General features: G+C 43.2%; 3 protein-coding genes and 1 long non-coding RNA gene across 10 annotated transcripts in view; 2 read left to right on the top strand and 2 right to left on the bottom strand.

Moving 5' to 3' along the window:
• ANKRD6 (ankyrin repeat domain 6) overlaps positions 1-13,029 on the top strand; it is a 170,034-nt gene extending 157,005 nt beyond the window's left edge. For 4 of the 6 annotated variants that reach the window (XM_081045205.1, XM_081045204.1, XM_081045206.1 and 1 more), the window contains 7 exons: positions 1,754-1,858; positions 3,210-3,344; positions 3,674-3,859; positions 4,337-4,489; positions 8,096-8,209; positions 8,896-9,022; positions 10,165-13,029. In XM_081045205.1, coding sequence (XP_080901331.1) covers positions 1,754-1,858; positions 3,210-3,344; positions 3,674-3,859; positions 4,337-4,489; positions 8,096-8,209; positions 8,896-9,022; positions 10,165-10,736 — 1,392 coding nt within the window. In that variant the 3' untranslated portion in view covers positions 10,737-13,029. The remainder of the gene's footprint in view (positions 1-1,753; positions 1,859-3,209; positions 3,345-3,673; positions 3,860-4,336; positions 4,490-8,095; positions 8,210-8,895; positions 9,023-10,164) is intronic. The other 2 variants (XM_081045207.1, XM_081045208.1) reach the window with 2 other exon arrangements.
• A 276-nt stretch (positions 13,030-13,305) lies between these two features.
• LYRM2 (LYR motif containing 2) lies at positions 13,306-18,892 on the bottom strand. The gene is made up of 3 exons (XM_081045213.1): positions 18,690-18,892; positions 17,821-17,961; positions 13,306-17,349 (listed from the first exon to the last, which is right to left on the bottom strand). The coding sequence occupies exons 1-3, from the start codon at positions 18,732-18,734 to the stop codon at positions 17,269-17,271; spliced, it is 267 nt and encodes an 88-aa protein (XP_080901339.1). The 5' UTR covers positions 18,735-18,892; the 3' UTR covers positions 13,306-17,268.
• LOC308496270 lies at positions 18,814-23,098 on the top strand. Its single transcript, XR_013993149.1, has 3 exons — positions 18,814-18,960; positions 21,356-21,520; positions 22,958-23,098. It is a non-coding gene; the product is annotated as an uncharacterized lncRNA (long non-coding RNA).
• The window catches only part of MDN1 (midasin AAA ATPase 1), a 130,699-nt gene continuing 129,203 nt past the window's right edge, over positions 21,681-23,176 (bottom strand). For both annotated transcript variants that reach the window (XM_081045201.1, XM_081045202.1), the window contains exon 102: positions 21,681-23,140. In XM_081045201.1, coding sequence (XP_080901327.1) covers positions 22,952-23,140 — 189 coding nt within the window. In that variant the 3' untranslated portion in view covers positions 21,681-22,951. The remainder of the gene's footprint in view (positions 23,141-23,176) is intronic.

Below are 23,176 nucleotides of genomic sequence, written 5' to 3'. Positions count from 1 at the left end.
GAGTCCATAAACCAGCTGAGCAGATGGGCCCTAGTCACTCCTTTTAGCAGGCTCGACTTCCTAGTGAGTGTAAATTTAGCTTAGAAATGGCTCTGTACAGTGGTTCTTAGACGTTTTTTGGTTTAAGGACGCTTTTACACGTTTAAATACTTTGGAGGCCTACAAAGAGCTTTGTTAATGTGAGGTTTGTCCACCAGTGATTACCATATTTAAAATTAAAAGTTATGAAATATTAAAGATATTTATTTATGCATTTAAAAATAAGTCCATTGTGTGTTAACAGAAATGGCATTGTTTTGTGAAAAAAATGTTTTTTCAAAACAAAAATTCAGAAGAGTAGCATTGTTTTACATTTTTGCAGATCTCCATACTGTCTTACTTAAAAGAAGATAGCAGGCTTCTCATCTATTTCCGCATGCAGTCTATGGCCATGTCATGTGTGCGGCTTCTGCTACACGCCTCTGTACTGTCATGCAAGAACGAGAGTGAGAAAGGCCCACATTGTCTTCCTGTTTCGAAAATAATTTAATCGCATGGACCCAGGGGTCCCTAGACATGTTCAGAACTGCTGGCTTAGGGGATGAGAATAGGGTTTAAAAATCAGGTTCGTTCACAGACAGATATTGTCAGGGATTTTCCATTTAAGAGAGACCCAGTGCCTATAGAGATTCTTTTTGGTGTCACTGAAATATAATGAACGTGAGAAGACAGGGTGAAACGAAGAAGAAAAATACTATGTTGAACTTCAGAGAGCCCTTATCTATTTACATATGAAGACAATAAAATGAAAGATAGTGTGACCTCCAAAAGTGTTTTCACCTTCTGAACCTCCTTGGTGAAAGGGGTGAACCCTGGAAGTGGGGCAGGGGGCTGGGGAAAGCATGTGAAGCTGAGCCAGTGAAGGTTTCCACCAGCTCCGAGATCTGTGGTTAAACATCCTCTGCCAATGAAGCAGCTGCAAGGCACCAGGTGGGCGGGAAGCACCTGCCAGCCTTGAGGGTCCAAGGTGCGCCAGCCATCCACTTTGTCTTGTTAATCCCAACAACTCCCTGTGTTTACATTTGAGAAGGTGGAGCACAGAGGTGTCAGGTAACTTGCCCAGAGATCCTACAGCTGGCTGCTGGGCTCCATCCCGGGGCTAAAGGGCCCCACATGCACTTGCCTGTATCCATTCCTCCTCTTGGCAGAGACCCAATGCTCCCTTTTGGGGATGAGATTTCTGCCCCACAGTTGGTATCACGGATCATAGATGCACCTCAGTCATTTTAAATCAAATTGAATATGATTTGGGTAAGGCTTGGCCAAGAGAAAATCTGATGGGCTAGTTTGGGTCCAGTGCGCCAAGATGATGAGACCCTGCCTGGCACAGGACTGCCGCACCGCAGAGCTCCAGGGGAAATGTTCCTCTCCTAGGCTAGGTGAGGGCTGCTCCCTGGAGTAACGCTGGGCCCAGCCGGCACACGCCTGCTGGCAGCCCTGGCCTGGCACTTGCATGCGTGTTGTTATTCTCATAGAATATAAGTCCCTCAAGGTCAGGGAACAGGTCCGACCTATGTCCAGGCCCCTGAAGTGCTGAGCATAAGACGTAGGAGGCATCACAGGTGGTCGGAGGTGCTGTTTGATGCGAATGCTTGGTCTCTCCCACTCGGCTGGACGTTCTGTTAGGTCCGAGGGTACCAGGCCCACGGAGAATTCCCTCACGCGGCTGCTGTACACACCGCCGGTTTGTAACAGTGCCTCTTGCCTTCTCCAGGTCTTGCGCTTCAGTCGTGGGCGGAGCCTGAGGAAAAAGAGAGAGAGGCTCAAGGAAGAGAGGAGAGCTCAGTCTGTGCCAAGAGATGAGGTGGCACAAAGCAAGGTGGGGGGTAGCCCTCCAGCCCCTCCCCAACTCCATCCACTCTCCGAGGCTGGGAATGATCTCCCTGCTTCCTGGGGTTCATCTGGCGGCTGCCATGCCCTCCTCTGTCTCTTCTTTTCCACTGGGTTTCTTCACGTTGCTGTCAGTGCTTTCCCTTTGGCTTCATGCCCGCCACTCCTCCCGGATTTCAGACCGTGTGCCTGTGTGTGTGTGTTGCCCATCTTCCCCAGCACCCTCGTGAGGGGATAGTTACTAGCCCCACGTATCTACGGCCCTGTCACTACTGTGTGGACAGCACTGCCTCTCGGACGCTGTGCTCTTAATTGTGTAGAGCAGTGGTTTTCAAAGTGTGGTGTTTCCTGTATCATCAGGGACCTTGTTAGAAATGCAGATTTGGGGGCCTCACCTCAGACCCACTGGATCAGAAACTCTGGGATGGGGCCCAGCAATCAGTGTTTGAACAAGCCCTACAGGTGAGTCTGACGTAGGCTAAAGTTGGAGAACCACTGGCGTAGGTTGCGTCCTCTCTTTTCGCTTCGGGAATGGACTGAGGCTGTGCTGGCCCATGTGACTCCTTGGTGTACATTAGAGAAAGATGCCCCCTGGGCCGACCAGCCCAGCAAAAGGCACACGGGGTGAATAGAGCCCCAGCTGGATTTCGGTTCCCTCTGTCCCTACTCACCCCCTTGGTTAGGTGCCCTCGTGCAGTGAGCAGCTTGTACATCTGTACGCAGTCACCCTGGAATGAACCTTGCCTTCTCAGCTCTCCAGGAGGAAGGCGAGTGGGATAGAGAGAGAACTTTGGGCACATAAGCTTTTATACCAAGTACTTATTCTTCTGTCTGTTTCAAAATCCTCTTATCAGTGTCCAGGGCTAAGGCATTGTAACTTGGATTAAGTTCCTGTGTGTGTAAATTGTACATATTAATTTATTAAAGTTCTTACAAGGACCAGAAACATGTGTTTTTCATTTCAGAGGGTTCTCTCCACTACGAATTGTGAGGGTCCAAATTCAAAGAATGAGTGTGGTGATTTTTTGTTGAAATACAAAAGACCAGAAATCTCTAATGCTAAGGTGTTTTGTTTGTGGTAGGTTCCTGAAGTTCACACACAATTAGACCGAAGATTGTATTTAGTTTGGTACCTAATAAATGCCAAATACTCCACTGACTGGGAAAAGTGTACATGTTAAGACCACCAAGCAGTGCCCCCTGTGTCTGAAATTTGTCGTTGGCAGATTCCCATGGGTCCTGTAGTGGATGGAGTCTTGCAAACAGAATTTTATGCCATTATTGAAAAAGGCCAAGCGGGCAAGTAGAACAGGTTTCTGGGCTTTTTTCTTTCCCTGTAGGGAAGTGTCTCGGCAGGAGACACCCCTAGCAGTGAACAGGCTGCACCCAGAAAAGAAGAGGCTAGAGAAGATTTCCTGTCAGCCTCCCCAGAGCCCCAAGCAAAGGACAACAGGCGGAGAAAGTCAAGGCCCAAGGTCAGGAGGCACGTGAAAGCAGCCGAGAGAGGGCTGGGAGGCTGGTTGGCAGAGGGCCCTGGATAGCGTCATGCCCAACAGCTAAAAAGCCACATCCCTTGGCTGGCTGGTTTGGAGCCAGAGCACAGAAATTAAATCTGCTTAAGTTCAGACACAAGGTTAGCATGCTGATGTATTTCTCTGGACATGTGATGCTTGGAGTAGAACGCCGTGAGACAAAGCAAGGAGGGGTTCTTTGCCCCAAAGCGGGTGAGGTGGGAGCCATTGGCTGGGTGTCAGTCGTGCAGATGTCACAGTGTTCAGGGGTGTTGTGTCTTCCTCTCCCACAGGTGTCAGCATTTTCTGACCCCACCCCACCCGTAGACCAGCAGCCTGGACACCAGAAGAACTTGCATGCTCATAATCATCCTAAAAAGAGGCCCAGGCATCGATGTTCGTCCCCTCCCCCTCCCCACGAATTCAGAGCATACCAGCTCTACACGCTGTACCGGGGCAAGGATGGGAAAGTGATGCAGGTACCTGCTGAGCCCTGTCAGGACACAGGACCATAGGCCTCAAGCAAGGCTGTCTGTTTAACACTGTTTCCGGGGGCTATTCTCTGCTTCAGGCATTGGCTTAAGGAAGCATGAGCTTTGAAGAGAAGCCATATGACCCAGCCCACTTAAACAGTGCATTTATGCTCCTGGCACTTAGGCCCGGGCAAACGGGGCAGGGAGGCGGTCACCATCCTTAGGTAACTAGACCATCTTGAGGCCCCAGGGTGGGTGGATAAAAGCAGCCAGAGGATTGAGACCATGTCTTACCCTCTGAAAGTTTCCAGTGCTGACTGGGCCCGATGTCTGGCCCATGGGACATGGCACAGTGATGAGCACACTGAGTCTGTCCCCATGGTCTCTACCCCTGTGGTGCTGACTGGCACGTGATGGCTACTCAGAACCGATCTGTCGAAGGCACAAATAGTTGGGTTGATTCCTGTTTTGTTTCCCTCTCAGGCACCAATAAATGGTTGTCGATGTGAACCCCTGATCAACAAGCTGGAGAATCAGTTGGAGGCGACCGTGGAGGAGATCAAAGCGGAGCTGGGATCGGTTCAGGATAAAGTGAATGTCAAGTTGGGGCACATGGAGAATAAGACCCAGCACCAAGTGAGTGAGTCACCCAGCCTCCTCGGGTCAAGGTTCGAGGTGTTCTGACAGACAGTGTAATCGGAAGGACAGCTCAGTACGCCTGTCTGGTCTGCAAAGGGCCCTGAGCATGTCTGTGGGCTGACAGGGAACAGGCCTGCTTATGAGATTTCTTTGAAGCCCATTTATTTAAATTTTTAAAGAATGTGTTTCCATTGCCTCTGATTATAAAAGTAATATATGCCCATTACGGATCAGTTTTTAAAATATGAAAATTAGAAATCACCTGTTAGCCCACCATGATGAAAAAAAGCATTATTAATATTGGGGTTTATTTTCTTCCAGTCTTTGTATGTGTCTATGCGCTCTATACCACTTTCCCATTGCACCACGAAATTAGAATGAGCATGTCTATAGCTTTCTTCCTCTTTCCAACTATTTTATTTTTATTTCCAACTTTTATTTCCAACTATTTATTATTTTGAATATTGTCAAGTATACAGAAAAGTGTACAGGATAACAGTATGATGAATGCTTGCACACCCTCCGCCTAGATTTAACCAGCTGTCAGTGTGTTACCACATTTGCCTTGTGTCTCACATACACACTTTTCTCGCTCGCAAACTGCGCTCTGTCCCGACACCTCACTGAACACTCCCGACTGCACTAGGAATGAGGACTTCCCCCTTAACACAAGAGCATCATCATTCAGATTTTCTCCGCTCTCTCAAAACATTTTTTTATGACTGGTTTTTGTTATTAATCCCAACCCAGCATCCAGTGACTCTTTTGTGTATTTGTGTTATGTCTCTGTGGTCTCTTTCAATCTAGAACAGACCCCAATTCCTTTACTTTTTTTTTTCCCCCCTGAATGTTTTTAAAGAGTCCTGCCCAAGTGTTTTATAGGATGTTGTATGTCCTGTCCTTTTTCTGATAGTTTCTTTGTGCTATTACTTAACTTGTTCCTCTCTCCCTGTCTTTCTGTAACCTGAAAGTTAAGTCTAGAGGAGAGGTTCTCAGAGTCCTTTCCAGACCATCAGCCTCATCTGCGCACTTGTGGGGTAAAAAATGCAAATTCTTGGGCCTCATTCCAGATGGGCTGAATTTAATTGTGAATAAAACTGGGGGTGGGGTCTAGCCACCTGTTTTAACAGGACCTTCAGTGAATGCTAAAGTTGGAGAACCATTGGTCTAGATGCTTATCTAGGTTCAGGTTAAATACTTTTAGCAAGAATACTTCATAGTTAATGGTGTGAACTTCAAGTTACATCACATCAGCGGGTTAGAAATCCCATCGTTAATGGTGCTCGGTTTGATCACTTGGCTAAGCTGGTAACCACTCTCTCTCCATTGTCACGGTACTTATTCCCTTTGCAAATTAGAAAGGTATGACAGATTTTGTATTTAAATACAAAAAATACTTTAAAAAAACTTAGAAAGTAGCATGTTTATTGGGGAAAACATTCCATGTTCCAGAAGTATGTATCATAGTGCTGCTGCTCAGAGATCCCTTCCATTCCTGGTTTGGTGTATTTTCCCCATAGATTTTCTCTTCTCTTTTATAGATAGTAACCTATGTATCACCACTTTTTAACAAAATGGGACCATGCTGTCCTCTTTTTTTGTTTTGTTTGCAGCTTACTTTTAAATTTAGTGATATGTCTTAGACATGTTGAGCTAAGGTGTGCTTTTTATAGCGATGTGTTATTGCTGTGTGTGACGTATGCACACCGTTACGCTTCCTGCTTTCTGTACTTTGTGTCATGAACATTCTCCCATGTCCTTGGCTTCATGTTCCAGCATATTACCATGTTTCCCGAAATAAGGCCTAGCCGGACAATCAGCTCTAATGCATCTTTTGGAGCAAAAATTAATGTAAGACCTGATATTATATTATATTATATTATATTATATTATATTATATTATATTATATTATATTATATCAGGTCTTATATTATACAAGACTGGGTTTTATATAATGTTATATAAGACCGGGTCTTATGTTATAGTAAAATAAGACCGGGTCTTATATTAATTTTTTCTCCAAAAGACGCATTAGAGCTGATTGTCTGGCTAGGTTTTATTTTTGGGGAAACACAGTGATACAACATAGTTTCCTTAGCCATTCCTTTTTGTTAGACTTTAAAGTTGCTTATAATTTCTCACTCACATAATGCTATGAGGGGCACTTATGTGCAGATTTCAGATTGCTTCTCAGGTTATTTGCTCAGAATTAGGATAATTGGGTCCAAAGTTAAGAATATGTTTAAGGCCCTTGACAATTATTGACAAACTACTAAATAGAAAGGTTGTCCCAATTTCTATCCTACCAGCAGTGTCTGTGTTTCTGTTCCAAACTTTGCCATCACTTCATATTATGATTTCTTAAAAGTTTTTACCAGATTGATTAAGGACACTTAATTATTACCTTGTTCATTGGTGAGGTTGGACATTTATTAAGGTTTATTTGCTCTTTGCATCTAGTGGAAAGTCCATTTAAGAACTCTTTTCTTAGAGCCATAATATTTTGGTCAAGACTGCTTTGGGAATAAAAACCTACTTCAGATAGCTTAAGCCCAAAGAGGAGTGTATTAGATGAATGCTGAGATGTCTCAAGGGCTCCTCTTTGGTTCAGACTGGGGTGTAGAGTCATAGTCCTAATTCCAAGTCACAGAGAAGACTCTGGCCCAGCGTGAGTCAGGCACGCCTGCCTGACCCAATGCACCGTATCCCAGGAACAAAGCTGTGTATCAACGTGGCTGTTCTCGGCAGGGCCCTCTGTACAGGGGGTAATGAGCTGGAGAGCAGGCCAGTCCTAGAAAACAGGAGGAGAGCAGCTCACAGGAAAACAGGGCTGAAGAGACAGAACAGAAGGTGCTCACCACATCTCCAGAACTGATGGTTTTTTATTTCCCAAAATCTTGAGTGTAGAACGTCTTGTATATTGCCGAGAGGAGAGGAACTCACCAGTGAGCCCTTGCGGACTGGCTCCCACTGACGGCAGTTCCTTTCTCTTCTTCGGACCTTGTCAAAGCAGTGCAAGTTCAGCCCTGCTGGGTGTTACGGCCCTACAGGAAGTGTCACTATGAAGGGGGGGACCCAGGAGGGCGTGAGGTTGAAAGGTGACAATCACTTGTTCTCTGAAGCAGTCCCTTTGAACTCCTTCCTCAGCCTTCTTCATAGTTGCTTCAGCTACTTTCAATGAAGCCCAAGAGGATTTGTTCAGTGGGAAACCTGGGAATAGCTCCATACTTCTAGAAATAGTTTTTCCTTTCAATCGTAGTCTTGGGAGTACTGTTCTGAAACCTACAAAAATTCTCTTTTACCTACAAGATCTGCATTGGCTCAAGTTTTATATTTACTCTATATTCATAGTCTCTTAAACCTCTTGGGACTATAAACTATGAGAAAAAGAAACATTGGCCTACACAGAAAGCTGCTCAGGAATCCTGAAAACAAGAATGCCATGAATATTACATGAAAATGAGATAAAAGGAGGAGTGGAGGTTTGCTTGCATTCTCTCTGGTCCCTGTCTGGTACACCAGGCTCCCTTTTCAGGAGTTGAGAGACCAGGGCCCCTCCTTAGAGCATCTCAGTCACGTGCTCTTTGCCCACCGAATCCTAGATGCGTGTTCTGGACAAGCTGATGGTTGAGCGACTCTCAGCAGAGAGAACGGAGTGCCTGAACCGCCTGCAGCAGCACTCAGACGCAGAGAAGCATGAGGGAGAGAAACGACAGGTGAGAACCAGCATCTGTCCGTCCTTAACTGGTGGTTTACCACACCTCTCCACGGAGTTAAGACTTCTTACGCAGCCTTGGAAACTCAGAGGCTGTGGTCCCCTACCTGTGTTTGTACTGCACAGCATGTCATCTGTATAACTCGGAGATGAGGTTAACAGGAAAGAACATGTAGTTCAGTTCATGTTTGTTGCTGAATATGTCGGCCATAGGTGGAGACTGAACAGCTCACAGAACATGCTGGGGAAATGTGATGTCTGCCCTGAAGCAATTCTGTGTATTGTCCATTTTGAACACGATTTGGTTCCTGCCCTCAGGGAGATGTGGTCTACCCAAGACAACAGAGATAAAATGAGCACTTGTGAGTGTGTGAGTTCTTGCTCTAAGCAGCTAGAAATGCCTGGTTGGGAAGATTTGGGAAGCTTTGGCTGTTGGAGTGGCAGGTGGCTCTTAGTCATTTAATGAAGATTATAGATAGTATCAGCCTGGGTATTAGATGATTCCTGGTCTATAAGGGCAAGCAGAGAAGGGCATGTGGCCTGTTGGGGGTGGAGGTCTGGGGGTTAGCCGCAACTTTTGGGCTTGCCAAGGTGGTATCCCCAGCTATCATAATTAAAAGGGCCATTCTTGATGCTTTAATTCCTAAACCATGTGTCACATTCATGTGATTATTTTGTGTTTTATAGATGTCCTTGGTAGATGAATTAAAAACCTGGTGCATGTTAAAGATTCAGAATCTGGAACTGAAGCTTTCTGGAGATTCTAGGGCCTCGCGGGTGAAATCCACCCCATCCACTTGCGAGTCCTCTACAGGTAACCCACCCACCCACACACACAGAGCCATTCCATCCAAAGGTGATGAAACGCTCCCGTCTTGTTCTCTCCTGTATCTGAAAGTGGCACATAGGACAGGGTGTGGAAAACACTGGATTGCAGAGTGAACTATAGGGACAAGGGCCAGGTTTTGCTTCCTACTGTATACTCAGTTCCTGCACAGCAACAAAGCACTCTTATTTCAGTGTTCAAAAGTATCTGAATGTCGGAGCAAAAGAATTGTTGATCGGTGATAGCAGTGCTTCAGGTACAGTGTTCATGGTGCCAAGTGGGCCCCAGAGATGAGGTGATGAATGAATATTGTCTCCTCAGCAGGGCCCTTGCGCTGGTACTTCTTTCCTTTCTCCTCTGTGACTGGCCTTTACCTTTGTCCAACTCTGTAAAACCTCATTAAGCGGCAGTTCATATACTGAAGCTGCCTCCGGTGCTAGATGAGAGATGCATTAGCCACAGGGATGACCCTCGATGATGATAATTTGGGGGATGCTCAAAGCTTCGGTACTTAGGCCTCCATGGGGGGCAGGCTTGCTGCATCAAGTGTTTTATGTGTAACACCACAGACCGTCTCTGGAACTGGAGTTTTATCTTCTTTATGCCCATAACAATGGGGAAAATCCTGGGCCAATTTTCCATGCTAGGACTAGTTACAGAGCTTGGCCTGGAGCCCTTGGTATGGGGAATAGGACCACCTTTCCAAACTGGAGCTTTGGTCAGGAACTGGCAGTAGGGGTTGTGGTGTGGAAGGGGCCCAGAAGTCGGAAAATGGGGATATTCATTCTCATCCAGTTCTGTTTTGAGACACTTGGTGAACTGTGCCATCCTAAGCAATCAGGAAATGGTACCCAGAGCCTTCTAGGGTAGACTGAGACAGGCAAAAGGAAAGGCCAGCCACTTTTTTGGCTTAGCTGCCACCAGCATGACTGACACAGTATCCACGATAGCCCTGATAAGCCAATGATAATCGGGAGAAGTAGGAGGAAGGGCAGAGGACTTACACACTCTGCTTGGTGATCGGAAGGCTGCTGGTTTACAGATTCTCAGGACTCTCAAATCCCACCCCCCAGCCACGTGACTGTGTGAACGTGGATTTGCTCTGACTTATGTTTTCCTTCCAAACCCAGGTGTGGATCCATCAGTGGTGACTGCGGGTCCAGCAGCAGCTTCTGACAGTTCCCCTCAGGTGGTTAGGCCCAAGGAAAAGGCCCTCAACTCCACTGCTACCCACAGACTCCAGCAGGAGCTGTCTTCCTCAGACTGTACAGGCTCCCGCCTGCGGAATGTCAAGGTGCAGACAGCCCTGCTACCCTTGAGAGAGGCAGCCAGATGTGATCAGCAGGCTGGGCCCTGTGTAGACAGAAGCACCCAAACTAAGAAGTCTGGGAAAAGTGGGCAAACGAGGCACCGAGCCCAGCACCCAGCCTCCGGCACCGTCTGTGGGCAGCTGCCACCAGCAACTGGCAGGGAGCAGACTGCCCCTCACGTCCGAGACACCTCCCAAGCTCTGGAGATTACCCAGTATTTTTTTGAGGCTGTTGCTACCCAGATGGAAAAGTGGTATGAAAGGAAGATTGAAGAAGCACGAAGCCAAGCCAGTCAGAAAGCCCAGCAAGACAAGGCCACTCTGAAGGAACATATTAAAAGTCTAGAAGAGGAGCTTGCTAAGCTAAGGACTAAGGTGCAGAAGGAAAGTTAGGACCTGGGAAGTGGCACAGAAAGGATTCTTGAGGATTCTAGTTTTGCACCTGCAGGATAGCTGTACCCAAGGAGTCAATACTGTGCACACAGCAGACTTGCCTTTAAAAAACAAAAAAAATCACTAATTTCTTAAATGTGCCAGACCCATGTTTCCTATGCCCTGAAGACTTTAACAATTAAACTGAAACCAAGGGAAGCTTGCTTAGTTTCAGGTTTCATTACAAACTCAAAACCTCAGTCCAGGTTCATCTGAAGTTCAAAAGCTCAGATGAAGCGAGCCACTAAGAAACTGAATGATGTGTAAGCCTAAACCCTAAAATGCAGGATGTACAAAATAATATAAGTCAAAAGCAAGAAAATAAGTTAATCCCTTGTGAACTCAAATCAAGTAGTCATTCATATAAACACCTGCTGTGCCTGGACAAGAGTATCTTTCTGTAAACTGTAACCGAGACGCACTAAACCCTCTCAAATGCGTAATTCTTTAAATGCTGACATTCTAAACAGGTGAAAACTTATCAGATTTTGAGGAGAAAGATTTCCATGATGTCACAAGATCCAGTATATCCTAAAAAATGTTTTGAAAAGTTAGAGTGTATTTAAACAATGAGTAATTGGCTAATAGCACTGGGAATGTTGGTTAATAATGAACTCAAATGAGAAAGTTTCAAACCATTTGATCATAGTTTCTGTATTTTCAGCCAAAATATAATAGAAATACTATAATAGATTAATCCTAGTGATTGTAAAGCAGATTAATGGGGGAAAAAACATTCACGTAACAATTATTTGCAACTTCTATAACCTCTTGATAATCAAACCCAACTATCTTAGAGTACCCTTCTGAATTTGAGCATATTGATCTGCATTTTATAAAGAAATGAGGCTATTTCTTAAAAGTATCTCACTTTTAATTCAGTTCTATCATTGAAGAACCTCAAAAGCTTTCCATTGCTTTGTAGTGAATACATCAAGGTGAATAATTCAAGAACTCGATTTAGACCCCACCATTTTCCAGCTTCCTGGAGCCCAAAGGATTTTACTCTGTTCTATGGAATATACAAAATTGTAAAAGTAGCTTGGGAGTGTTGAAATTTTGAATTTAATTATCTTTCAAACTTTCTTTCCCTTGGAATGTGGGATTATATCCATCACCTCAAAATTTCATGTATGCATAGAAACCTCAGTGCTATTTCTATAACATAGGAGCTGAGAAGCTGTTGTCTGCAGTTTTGATTAAAATGTTGCTCAATGAGCTAAAGAGAAAAGCATGACTTGACTTGGAAACACCAGAAAAACAAAGTGTGCTTTTTAGTGCCTTTGGGTTTTGCCTACCAAGCTCACAGTTGGTTTCATTTTTCTTAATAGTGACAATCTATGGAAATTAGACATTCCTAATAAACGTTGATGTATGTCAGCATTATAACAATGCGGACAGGGAATTAATTTGTTCTCTCAAGCTTGTTTTCATGTTTGGAAGCTTGCCTTGTTCCTCACCTCCTACGTAGGTAGACGGTTCTTCCCCAGACACTCTCTGGGTTGCTAAGTGTAGAGGCACTTTCTTCTTTTCATTTCCCTGTGTGTTCCTAATGCAGAATCACAGAATTGTAGAGCTAGGTGGAACCTTCAGTCCAGAGCGCTTTGGTAGGAAGTATTTTGATTATGTGATTCCTACCCACCAGAAGCAGGCAGCTTATTATTGTGAACTGGATATTTTTGTCAAAGTCACAGGGAAGAGACCAGTGAGGAATGAGAAAGGTCCAATAAATGTGTCTGGTGTGCAGATTGCATGAATCTTGTCTCACTCTCATTGACGGGAAAACCTATAATAGAGGCAAGAATAATAGAACAGAATCAGTCAGCCTCTGAATTCAAAGAGATGGCAGCCTCTCAAGGCCAATGCAATATCTTTTTTAAGACTGTGTTTGGTCTGTTTTTGTTCGTTATTGTCAAAAACTCAACTATGGGTCTGATGTGTATTTTTCCTTATTTTTCCCTTGTGTTGTCTGCTAAAATGAGCAAATGCCACAATAGTATTTTTCCAAAGCAGAACTATTAACAATTTATAGCCTGTCGTGTAGGTTGTGTTTCAAACTTAGGCTGGAACATTCAATAGCATTGGGGAAAATGATGTAAAATACATAAAAGTTGTACAATATTGCAATGTTTTTTAAAAATTGTTATTGCATTATTGCATTGGGTATAGTAAATATCTGTGATAGATTGAATATTAGTTCTAACTTACTTTTGACTTTGGGAGCCCAAAATAAAGGAAGTGATGTTTTCCTGTTTATACCTTCTTTTTTTCAGTCAAGTATTGATACTTGAGAGGTATGTTGTCTTCCATTGAATATTTTTATCACCTTGATTTGTACCTCCTCCAAGCATTAGACATGGTTCTCAACACTATGGATATGAAATTCCTCATTTAAAACATGAAAATGTGAGTACTTTGTTTAGCCTACATTTTTATGTGTGTGACTGACCCAAATTTTATGGTTCTTGAGAGTGCCTTCACCCGCCACACTTTACCATGTTTCCATAAAAGTGTAATTTAAATACATCTGTTTTAAAGTAGAGATCAGGTGAACTGCATGAAAAAACTGGGGGGGGGAAGCCTATCACATGGAAAGATTTCTCAGTACAAGCTTAAACAAATGTTTTGGTTAAATTCTGGACCTTTTGGAAAATATTGAAAAAAGGAGAAGGATCAAACATGTAAGTGTATGCAGGCAAAGATAAAATTTTTTTGACTAACTGTTCCTAAAAGCTAAATAGATTCCTTCTTGCCATATAAAAGCCAATCAAGACTTATAAGACAAACCAGTTTAAAAAAACTATGACCTTTTACATTTTATGAATAAGAAAAATAATTTAAAAATATTTTTTTTGTAATTTTATTTAAGGGGAAATACTCTTTCCTGTAATAAGTCAAATATTGTGACTATAAATGTGGATATATTAATTTAAATCCATGAGACACAAAAGCAAGACACAGTATATATACTTTTTAAAATACAAAACAGAGTGGGTAAAAAGTGACTTACTCTTCTTAGTAAAAAAATAATTTAATCCTAATATAATTTTTCAAATGCCTGACTCAAGGAAGGAAATAGCTTATGGTGATTTCTAGTTTGGCTGAGAGTGACAATTTGCTTTTGATCCTGTTTGGGCCTTATTCTATATAATGCCAATTTTTTTTCAAGGTAGATGTGAACTGCTGCTTTCTTTTCCCCCCGAGCATTTTCCTTAATCCATAACAGAGCTAATTTAGGTAAGTATGGATCTCTGCCTCTCAGACTCTCTTGTCTGCTGGTATGACTGCATGTACCAGGAAATTTGTTGTTTTTCTCATATTAGAAAGTCATCTGTTTCTGCAGGCACATTTACAGCAGTGCCTCTGCCATGAATTTAAAATTTCCAACACGATGACACGCTTAAAAGGGGGGAATGACACAGGGGCAGTCATATGTTAAATAATAAATAGCCTTAACTACTTCTCATGCTAGAAAGCTTTTGTATTTAAAAAAAAAAAAGTTTACGGGCCACCTGGTGGCTCAGTCAATTAGAGCTCCAGGCTCCTAACTCCCAAGGCTGCCGGTTCGATTCCCACATGGGCCAGTGGGCTCTCAACCACAAGGTTGCCGGTTCAACAACTCGAGTCCTGCAAGGGATGGTGGGCTCCGCCCCCTGCAACTAAGATTGAACACAGCACCTTGAGCTGAGCTGCTACTGAGCTCCCAATGGCTCAGTTGGTTGGAGCGCGTCCTCTCAACCACAAGGTTACCAGTTCGACTCCCGCAAGGGATGGTGGGCTGTGCCCCCTGCAACTAGCAAGGGCAACTGGACCTGGAGCTGAGCTGTGCCCTCCACAACTAAGACTGAAAGGACAACAACTTGACTTGGAAAGAAAATAAAAGTCCTGGAAGTACACACTGTTCCCCAATAAAGTCCTGTTCTCCTTCCCCAATAAAATCTTTTAAAAAAACATAAAAAAAAATGTTTAATATAAAAAGACTGATTTGTTGTTAGTTCAAATACATAAACTTAACATCGAAACATCTTAAACTTTAGGAACAAAACTTTCACATTCAAACAAAAGTAGAGTTTACAGGAAACTCTCAGGAAAGTAATCTGTTGTCTAATCCCGAATATTGATAAAGATAATGAATAAAATATGTTTCACCAGCAGTTCTATTATGGTAAGTATCTTAGTTAATGACCATGGTTCCTTATGTGAGAAGAAATTGCTAAATAAATCTTCTTCGACTAAACAACAGATTTGGCCTATAATTCAGAGGGGATAAACGGAGCATATAAGTGAACAAACTAAAATTAAACTGTTCTTTAGAGATGAAGGTAAAAGCTTGTCGGTTATAATCATCTTAATTTCTGGAAGAATTAAATTTTCAGTGTTTTCCCCACTTTAAAAAAAATAATCAAAGCAAAACAAACTCCGAGTTAGGTTTTCTTGAATTCTTTGATATTTGCATCTTGCAAATTCAAACCACAAATGCTCTCACATCTCCCACTGCTAGGAAGAACATCACCAAGTCACTGACTTCCACACCTCATAAAAGAATGATGTCTAGCTTCAAGAGTTTAGATTTACTAGAGACGGCCTATACTTGCGTATTTATGTCAACAGAATCAATATTTCTAAAGGGTTCTCTGTTCAGAAACTTCATGAATGCCTTTTTTAATCAGATGACTTTGCAGGTTGACTAATGTAGGTTTTTATATAAATCTGAAAATTGTCTCATGCAAGCATTTTGAATTAGATTACCCTGTGGAAGAGTGTTCAGAATTGTGTCTTGTCCTGTGGGCTCTTGAAGCTGTGGGACGGAGGCGGACCATGGCAATGTAAGTTATTGACACATGTCACCATCGGCTTATGCCTTTCCTCTGGCACATAGTCCAATACTGGACCCATTTTTCATTCTGCAAAATTTCAGCTACATCTTTCAGGTCAGGTTCTTGGATTAGCTTTAGATCTGTTCTGTAAATGAGCAGAGGACTTAAGTGTGCAGGACTAGCCATCCCAGCCACTTACCACAAGCTTTCACTTAAACTGCGTTATACGTTTAGTGTCTTTCAAGTGTCTTGAAGTCAACTTCTGTCTGTAATATATTCTTCAAAGCCTGTTTTCTCCTGTCACGGGAGGAGGACCTTCTGCACTGAGGATCTTCCCTGATGATTTATTTTACTTCTACATGGATGTTAAGGTGATCGCATTACTTTCAACCAGAAGTTGCCTAAAAAGAAGTTGCCTCTTCTTTTGGTAAATGTTTCAGGTGTTCACTAAGCTTCTCTTCTCTTTCCAACAAAGATCTAGAATCCCACTGGTGATCTTTTTGGAGAGTCCTCTGAGTATCAGATCATGACACATCTGAAGAACATACCTCAATGACACTGAGTGGTAATGCAGAAGGATTTTTCAAGAAAGTTCCAGGGAATCTCCTGAGGTCAGTACACCTCCAATCCTACATCACATACTTTTTTTCCAAACAGCTTTATTGACTTATAGAATGTTACATGTCAATTATATCTCAATTTTTAAAAATCAGAAAAATCCAGCTTTATTGAGGTATAATTCACATGATACATGTAAAGAGTACATTTAAATGGATTTTAGTATATCCAAAATCTAACTTCAGAATATTTCAGCACCCCAAAAAGAAACCCTGTATCTATTAAGTTACTCTGCATTCTATTCACAGCCCTAGGCAACCACTAATCTTTCTGCCTATTCTGTACATTCCCTATAAATGGAAGCATACAATACGTGATCTTCTGTGATTGGCATCTTTCACTTAATATTTTCCATGTCCAGCATGTATCAGTACTTCACTCCTTTTTATTGCTGAATAATGTTTTATTGTATGGATATACCACATTATTTATCCGTTTATCAGCTGGTGGACATTTGGATTGTTTCTACTTTTTGTCTATTATGAAATAATGCTATGAACATTTGTGTACTAGTTTTTGTAGATGTATGTTTTCGGTTCTCTTGGTTATAAAACATCAGGTAACTTATGTTTAACCTTTTGAGCAACTGACAGTCTGTTTTCCAAAGTGGCTGGACTATTTTATCCCACCAGCAAGGTGTGAGGGTTCCAATTTCTCCACATCTTCATTAATATTCATTATCTCCCTTCTTAATTACAGCCATTCTAGTGGATTTATAGTATCTTATTGTGGTTTTGATTTGCACTTCCCTGATGGATAATGGTGTTGAATACCTTTTTCTGTGCTAACTGACCATTTGTTGTACTGATGTTTGCTTCTCACAAAAACTGCTGACAAATCGAGAAACATTTTCAAAACACAGGGTGTTTTTCAGTGCTAAGGCAATTGTTCTGATGCGCTTCTTTTTTGCTCTCTGTGACATGCCATGCTCCATGTTCTGATATTATGCCTGAGAACTGTACATACAAACAGTTTGACTTGGCTTTGGGCTGCTCCTCGTTGAGCCTAAGCTGAACAAAACACATGGAGACTGAAAATCTTTCAGAATAATGCTATAGTTACGATTTCGCTAAAGCAAGTGTTTTTTCTAACTCCTTGAGCTGTATATTGCCTTGTGTGATCATCATCCGTATTGTATCCTGTAGAAGAAAAGTGAAATCTGGTCACTGGTTTTACCTGGTTAAACAAGGTCCAGTCCTACCATTTAATTTGTTAAAGTCAAGAACCAATACTGAGAATTGGAATCGCTGCATCTTGGAAAGCCAAAAGTTAGCAAGGGGTGCACAATATCTGGCATGCTTTCATATACCAGTTATACTTCTCAAACCATCATGCTGTAATGTTTATAATCTTTTCGTGTGTGTGTGTGTGTCTGTGGTGTGTGTGGTGTGACAGAAAAATCAGATGATGCAAGTGTAGTGTCACTAGAGCATAGATTTTAAAATTTAAAATATTATTTAAAAAAGTGGAAAATCAGTAACATTAAGAGCAACGATCAAGATACATCATCTCAGTGAAATTTATATTCCAAGATGTCTACTGAACATTTTTAAAATTTCATAATCACTACAAAAAGGCCAGGGCCTGTCTTCACCATAATCTGTTCTCACCTCCTCTGTGGCACTTTTGTTTCTTTTGAATTCTTCCCGTGCCCAGTCCTTCAGGTATTTGCGATCAGAATCATTCGGAACTTGCCGAATCGCTTGTAAAATCCTTCTGTAGAGAAGGAGGACTTGCTGCCTTCTCAAGAACTGTACAGGGGAGGAGAAATGGCATTTACAACTGTTCAATCCCTGGAGGGTTCTACGTTAGCAAACTAAACCTCAATTTGAAAAGGGCAAAGGAAAGCTTTTTTTCTTTTAAGAAAACGACATGTATTGGGGCTGTTTGCGTACTACTCTGTCAAACAAGAGCTTACCGGGCAGAAAAAGGACTATCCGACTCCTAGACACTGTAACCACAGTAACAGCACTTTTTCTAAATTGACGCAGTGGTTAAAAATCCCTTGGTGACCTCGTGTGCTCTTCACCATAGCTCAGTACAGCAGGCAGAGCAGCTTTTACCGTGGCCATTGGACAGCGGAGGCAGTTAGGGCTCCAAGAGCTTAGGAGCGTGGCGCGCACCTGCGTCCGCAACGGGAAGACAGGTTTCTGCCCGCCCCGCCCTCCCACCGCCCCGCCCTCCCACCGCCCCGCCCTCCCACCGCCCCGCCCTCCCACCGCCCCGCCCCCCCGCCGCCCCGCCCCCCGCTGCCCCGCCCTCCCACTGCCCCTCCCCGGGAGCTTCCAGTGACCCCACGGCTGGAGCTAGCCCCACCCCCGTGCGCCCAGGCCAATCACCGCGGGCGTGCGCGCAGGGTCCCCCGGCCCAATCGCTCCCCGGACGCACTGCACTCCGTAGACTGGCTGTGGGGGGAGATGGAGAATTGAGTTCAGACCCGGGAGAGCTAGTCTAGAAGGCCCGCAAGAAAAGCTGGTACCTGCTTCAGCGTTAGCGTCGCTGGGGGTAAGCGGGAAGCAGCCATGTCCTGCAGACAGCACGGTTCACGAAAGCCACAGCGCGCAGGAGCGGAAGTGAGGAGTGACCAGGGGCGGGGCGAACTCGGTTTCCTGGGAGACAGTAGGCTGGAGCGTCGGCCTGGAGAGCCAGGCAGTGGGATTGAAGCCTGAGGCCTTGGAACCACTTGCAAGCTGTGTAGCCTCGGGCAGTTTCACTTGTCTTAGCCTAAGTTTTCTCTTCTGTGAAACGGGGTAAGGGTTCCTGTGTCATAGATTGTGATAAGGTAGAAGAAGTGCTAAGGCATTTAACCGCTCCTGGCACGTGGTTACGAGTTTCATTAAATTGAAGTTGTTTTTTGGAGGTGAGGGGGGGATTATTTTAGTGTGTTCGCTTTGAGCTTTTTAAGTGTGTGTAATTGTAAATACTAGGGGTTTAAAACTCTCGTATTTAAAATTTGCGTCCGGCTCCCTCGCCACTTTCTCGTTTTCCCCCTGCTCTTTCCCGCTGCAGTCGTTTTCCCCGCGGCGGTCGCCTTCGAGATCCTCATTGGTGGTGAGGCTTTAAATGGCGGCCCCACGGCGGCTTTGAGAATTTTGTATCACTGATAACAAGGACGTGAATGAACGGCTGTACGCCTTAAGGTTTCATTCTCATAATTATTTCGTCCTCCCCACAACACAGCACAAGCCCTTAGGTTATATTCCCTCGGGGCTTAAGTGGGGTTAGTGAATCTTTGCTGTATTACTTTTCCCAAAAGGATTGTTCCAAATTAAAATACAGCCAGAAATAAGTCACTCCATTACCCGTTTACTTGCTGAACACTTACAAAATGTGCACTCAGTCACTGGTTGCCTTGGGTTTTGGAATGTTTGGTGCTCCCTTTTCCTAGTTGTTGTTCGGGCTACTTAACCTCTCCTGCCTGTTTCCTCACCTGGATGATAGCATCTGCCTCAAGTTGCTGTGGTACATGTAATGCAGAGAACAGGACCTGGCACGTAGAAGCACTCGAATGACGAGCTTTTTGGAATATTACCAGGCTGAACCCCATGACCACTTCTTAAAATTTGTCTACTAATTAGCAATAGCAATTCGTTGATTTTTTTTTTCTTTTAAATATTAGTGAAGTTAAACTTCCCTTGCCACTTTCAGTTACACTTATTTTGTGAATCGTCCTGACTTTGGTCCATTAATGCTGATCAGGACTTTCATTCCAAATTTTATATGGCCTGTTTGTCTATTAATTTTTTATTTTGGACCTTTATATAGCTTAAAGTCTCCTTCTACACAATAACATGTATTTTTAATAGGTTTTTCAATTTCATTTTTTTCTTCAGAGCTTTGTAATTTTTTCATTAATGTTTAAAATATTTACTCCATCTAGAAGTTGATTTATGGTATGATGTGGATGTAAGTTTTCCAGCTGCTAAACTATAACTTCAATGATTTATTCCTCTTCCTGGGCTTTGCGATGCCCATATGGCAAATTACTTTCGGGTCCGAATAATCTGTTTAGGGTTGTTATCTGGGACTAGTATGTTATTTTTAAATTTTGTTATAATTTATTATCTGGCAGGAATACTCCCCTGTAGTTTCTTGTAAGAATTTTCTATTATTAATGTATGATCTTTAGAAATGTTTTGTATCATTTCCCTTTAAATTATCTTACAGTCTTTATTAAAATTATGATAGTGTTGAATCTAAATTAGTATGTGAGAAGACATTTTAAAACTATTCTTCCCATCCGTAAACATTCACTTATGCTAGATAGTGGCAATACTGGCACGAGTCACAAGTGCTCCGTCCTCAGCAGGAAGACAGGTAAGTCCAATGTAGCATATTACAGGTTCCGACCATGGGAGCGCATTCCTGGGGGCTTGTCTGAGCTACGTGTTTGTCAGGAAGGCAAAGTATGGAAGAGAACTCCAGACAAACACCTGGAACACGGGGAGGTTCTAGATGCTGTGGTTTGCTGTGACCAGATCACAGAGCGGTGGGGATGCAGGGAAAGGAGGGAGAGCAGAGTCAGGTCACTCTAAGTCAGAAGCACTGTACAGTACTGACTTCACCAGAGGGACTTTCTTCTGAAGGACCTTCTGAAAGATCTCCTTGGATGTTGTGAGTAAGATCAAGTGAAGCTAGCAGAGATTAGTCTGGAATATCACTTAAGTACTCCACATTACAGATTTAAAAGAATTCCAGCTGCAGTGCACAGGGGAAGACAGAATAAGCTAGATGTCCATAAGTTAGGGCAGACCAGACTGGGGTTTGGATGAAGACGGAGGAAAGTAAAGCAGATGTAAAGACTGAGCAGCAGGTGAGCACGAGTATGGAAGAGAATAAGCACATCCTCAGTTCCTTCTAAGTGTCTCTTGCTCCTTATCCTGGGACAGGGTCTGCCCTACCCTCACCCCATCGATTTCTGAAAGGTCTCCTGTGGCTTCCTAACTAACCCTTTTTCCTGCACTAGCACAAGCTGAAAAATGGCATTCTTGGGTAGGCTTACTGGAATTCCTACTGTCCCAGTCATATGAGTTACTCTACAGCCAAAGGAATCCTATTTTAGCACCAGTTGGGAGCTCCTGTTTAGATGATCCTAGTAGATATGATAAACTCCATCACCCTCATAATGCTGCTGTCTTCTACCAGATCCAACCCGACTGGAAGAGTTAAATTTCCTGCCCATAAAGAGCTTTAGTTAATGAAGACTGAGTGGAAGAGATGTCACAATCTTTGTGTGTTTCCAGCAACTCACCTTGTTTCCTCTGCCATGAGGCCAGCATGCCGCAGCTCACCTACCTGGACGTGACACAAGTAAGAAATAAACCCTTACTATATACATAAGCCACTGACATTGTGTGGTCACGTCAGCCTAAACTAGTGACAGCTGACTCACCCAGCAGCAAGGTCATTCCCCAGCACACCTTTTATATTCCTCTGTTGTATTCCATTAAACATAGTCACCAATCACATCACCAGTGGTTTATTTTTTTAATAGTTTTCAGAATATAAGCTGCATAGCTTTTTAGAATAAAAAATAATGATACAAGATCAGGTACATGCTTTAGGACGCTTGGTTAAATAACAAGCGATCTGTCTTTCATGACCACCTCAAAACAGTGGCAAACTTCACAGTGTAACTTGATAACAGACATGGAGATAACAGTTACATCATGGCATGTTGTCTACAAAAGAACATTCTGACAATCAGAACTTAAATAGAACACAGCATACAGTTTCAAGTATTCAAGCACTGCTTTCTGGCCAAGTAAAATCTGCCTCAAAACGATTGATGTATTTTGAGTAGGGGGTAAAAAATAGATGTTAGCTGCTTAGTTCTTCTGGATATAGCATACCTTTCTCCAGAATGAGACTGGCTCAGACCATCTTAGAAGCAGTGTGAGGAATGATTCTTCCCCTTAACTGTTAAAAAAATGAACTAAAAAAAAAAAATAAATTACTACAACAACAGGGACTGTGGCACTGAGAAAATGAAATAAACAAGGAAAAGTCATCTTTCCATCATTGCATAGTCTCCCGAAGCAGCAAATGTGAGGGCCACTGAAAAGCCACTTCATTTTTATACAGCCTAAGGATCATTTTTATGTTGAGTTCCCATACTGTCTGGTTGCTTTATGAGCACACACACAACAAGCTTCCTACCCTTGAGAAGGTAGTTCCTTTTGCATGAAACACGATAAGAAAACATACTCAGATTCTGAAAAACTGCAGCTGTCTCAGCCACTTGACAGCTTTTGGGTCCACATTATGGGCTTGGCAAGGGCGAACCTTAGAGCGGGATCAAAAGGGCATCACCCTTCGGGCTTTTACTGAAAGGACTGGCACAGTCCTGTGTTCCTGGCAGCGTTTCCTCAAGGCAGGTGTCCAGGGTCCCTACAAGGGAAAGCAGGCAGCTGGGCCCCAAGGGTGGGGTCGGCCTCAGGCCAGAGCTTCCAAGACAGGCGGGCAGAGCAGCTCTGCCCCAGGTTTGTTACAAGAACAGTAACCTAAGCAAAGCAAGGAATCCGAGAGCTTGCTCTCTGCTCTGCAATCATGTGAAATAAAATGTACATAGCAATAAAACTTTTGTAGCTGTTGGGTAAATTTTTATAAATCAGGTCTAAGAAAGAATATCATACTTTAGAGCTGCAAGTTCAAAAACAGTTGTCTACCAGGGAGCACCTGGGCAAAGTGTGACATCTTGACTGGTTTAAAGTCGCAACTTTGGACCTTGTTATTTCTGGTCTACAGGTGGTCAGAGGCGGTCACCAGCTCAAACCACTGCCTGAGGGCATCGCTGAGCGTCTCGGGAAGTGCATTCATATCACGAAGAATTATATAGAAAGGGAATGGGAACTCTTCCATGTAGGATCGGATTTCAGGCATCTCTCCAGGTCCTTTAAATATTGGTACTTTAATGTCCAAGATAGAATCCTGTCAACAGAAAACATGTTGAAATAAAAGCTAAAT

This window comes from Rhinolophus hipposideros (assembly GCF_964194185.1).
Source record: "Rhinolophus hipposideros genome assembly, chromosome: 3".
Lineage (NCBI taxonomy): Eukaryota > Metazoa > Chordata > Mammalia > Chiroptera > Rhinolophidae > Rhinolophus > Rhinolophus hipposideros.
Note: the sequence above shows the minus strand (reverse complement) of the source record. Positions and strands in the feature narration are given on the sequence as shown.